This window comes from Acomys russatus, chromosome 19 (genome assembly GCF_903995435.1).
Source record: "Acomys russatus chromosome 19, mAcoRus1.1, whole genome shotgun sequence".
In the NCBI taxonomy this organism is placed as follows: Eukaryota; Metazoa; Chordata; class Mammalia; order Rodentia; family Muridae; genus Acomys; species Acomys russatus.
This window is the reverse complement of record NC_067155.1, coordinates 26,991,860-26,994,622: the sequence shown is the minus strand read 5'-3', so window position 1 is coordinate 26,994,622 and position 2,763 is coordinate 26,991,860. Positions and strand designations below refer to the sequence as shown.

Here is a 2,763-nt window from a genome sequence, read left to right as displayed (position 1 = left end):
ACAGCTACATGCAGTGTCATTCAGGCTCATTAAAAAGCTTTAAAGACAAACAAAAGAAAAGCCAAACCTGAGCCCAGGTGGAAAAACCCCAGCTGTATCTTTAAAGGTTGTTCTAGTAACTGCCTAGTCATGTCTCAGAGAGCCAGAGATAAGTTAGGGCGAATGCTAATTACTGGCCAGCAGCTGTTAAACACCTTATATAGACAACGCTGTTAAGAGACTGGGAATTACATCAAAAGGAGGAACTAGGGTGATCTTTTGGACTGTTGGATAGATGTGTTTACAGCCAGGCACACTGAAACTCTAGACTAGGGTTCTCAACTGTCCTCATGCTGCGACCCTTTAATACCGAGCCTCATGTTGGGGTGATCCCCTAACCATAATTTTTTTGTTGTTGTTGCTACTTCATATCTGTAATTTTGCTATTCTTATGAGTCATAATGCAAATATCTGTGTTTTCCGAAGGTCTTTAGGCGGCCCCTGTGAAACGGTCGTTCGACCCCCAAAGGGGTTGCGGCCCACACGCTGAGAACTTGCTCTAGACACTACACTCAAGCCTTGTGTCCCTACACACTGGTGCACATGAGCCAGTCTCCTGTACTGACGTCAGAAAGCCAGCTGTAGAGTACTTTTCAGAACCCAGCCCCCCAACCCCTCCAACAGGAAGCTTTAGGAGTGTATCAGGTTATGGGTTATGTCAAATGTTGAAGGTGGGCCAGGAGTACGGCGCTCGCCTTTCAGCCCTGTCCGCAGCAGGCAGAGACAGCTAGCCTGGGCTACATAGTGAGTTCCAAGGTTTGTTGGCTTCAAAAATCTTACCACCATTCTACCCTCACAGCCCCTTCCACCTGTTACTGCTTCCATCTTTACCCAGGTTTTACCACACGGGTCCCTGGTTGTTGTCGTGCCACGGACTTAAGGAAATAGAGCCTGTGCTACCCCCAGCTCTCACAAGGGGAGCCCCGCCCTTTCAAATGACCCACTCCCAGTTTACCAGATGCTATCTCCCTAGCTAGCTGATAAGAGAGAGCGGCTTCCAAACATCAATTCTGCCTGTACTTAAAACGTCGAGAAGGCGGGCCCATCCACGCCCAGGTGCCTGGAGTTTGAGCCCAGGAGCAGTTGCGCGAAGATGAGGCACCCAGGTGGCAGCACTATGAAGTTCCCTGTGACTCTACATCAGACCTACAGCCTGTTCCTGGCCCTACTTTGCGTGCTGGGCCTCGGAGCGATTCTCTTCTGTTATGGTGAAGACCTGAAACTCCTGTCCCAGCAGGGGCACATTTCCAAGCTCCTGCAGGGTGCCGCCAGCGCACAACCCTCTCAGGAGCTCGGGCCTGCACCTCCTTCAACCAGCTCGTCGCATCCTCGCCAGGATCCCAGCCTCTGGAGCAACCTAACTGTGGAACAAGGGCTTCCTGCTTGTCCCCAGAAGTCCCCGCTGCTCACTGGTTTCAAGTGGATTACCTTTAACATCCATGTGGACCTGGAGCTTTTGACGAGGCAGAACCCAGAGCTAAAGATGGGCGGCCGATACACCCCCAGGGACTGCGTCTCTGCCCACAAGGTGGCCGTCGTCATCCCGTTTCGCAACAGGGAGGAGCATCTCAAATACTGGTTGTATTATTTACATCCAGTCTTGCAGCGCCAGCAGCTCGACTACGGTGTCTACGTCGTCCACCAGGCCGGAGCCACCATCTTCAATCGGGCTAAGCTCCTCAACGTTGGCTTTCGGGAGGCCTTAAAAGATTACGACTACCACTGCTTTGTGTTTAGCGATGTGGACATCGTTCCCATGGATGACCGTAACGATTACAGGTGCTTCCCCCAGCCGCGGCACATTTCGGTGGCGTTGGACAAGTTTGGGTTCAGTCTGCCTTACCATGGGTATTTTGGAGGCGTCTCTGCTCTCAGCAAACAACAATTTCTCTCCATCAACGGATTCTCTAATAACTATTGGGGCTGGGGAGGAGAAGACGATGACATTTTCAATAGAATAGTTTATAGCGGCATGTCTGTTTCTCGCCCAAGTACGGTCATCGGGAGGTGCCGCATGATGCGACACAAAATCGACCTCAGGAACGAGCCCAGTCCACAGAGGTTTGAAAGGATTCTGCATACAAACCAGACGATACATTTTGATGGTTTGAACTCACTATCTTACCGGGTGTTGGATAAACAAAGGTACCCACTGTATTCCAAAATCACAGTGGACATCGGAGTTCCTCGCAAGCGAAACTGAAAAATGACTGAGAGCCTCTGCGGTGGTGTCTCTGCTGGTCCCGGGAAGCCCCGGCATCCTTCAGATCCGTGTGCACAAGGCCTGACGGATCGGAATGCTTTGCACACAGCTTGGCGAAGGAATGCAGGTTTGACAGTGTAAACGCTGGCAGCCTTTGGGGTTTCTTGGACATGCCCCTGGTGTTAGCCAATGTAGCGACTATGGAGACTGTTGAAACTGCAAGACTGCAAAATGGGTAAAAACCTCATCTTAATGGGTGATGTCATGTCTCTGCCTGACAAGTTGGAGAACACTGATGGATTGGTGGGGTTTTCTTTTAGTTATTATTATTACAGTAAACCACACATTTCAAGTAGTCTCATAGTCTGTCCTTTCATTGTAGTCCCTGTGTGTGTGTGTGTGTGTGTGTGTGTGTGTGTGTGTGTGTGTTCTTCTTAGCAGAATTAAAAACACTTGAGTCTGGAATCGCTGTGTGTGTGTGTGTGTGTGTGTGTGTGTGTGTGTGTGTGTGTGTTCTCTTA

The 2,763-nt window shown here is 50.2% G+C and overlaps 1 protein-coding gene across 1 annotated transcript; it reads left to right on the top strand.

The window, feature by feature from the left end:
- The first annotated feature begins 1,132 nt into the window (after positions 1–1,132).
- Positions 1,133–2,242, top strand: LOC127203299 (beta-1,4-galactosyltransferase 1-like). Its single transcript, XM_051162085.1, has one exon. It carries the CDS (start codon positions 1,133–1,135, stop codon positions 2,240–2,242), a length of 1,110 nt encoding a protein of 369 aa, XP_051018042.1.
- The last annotated feature ends 521 nt before the right edge of the window (positions 2,243–2,763 follow it).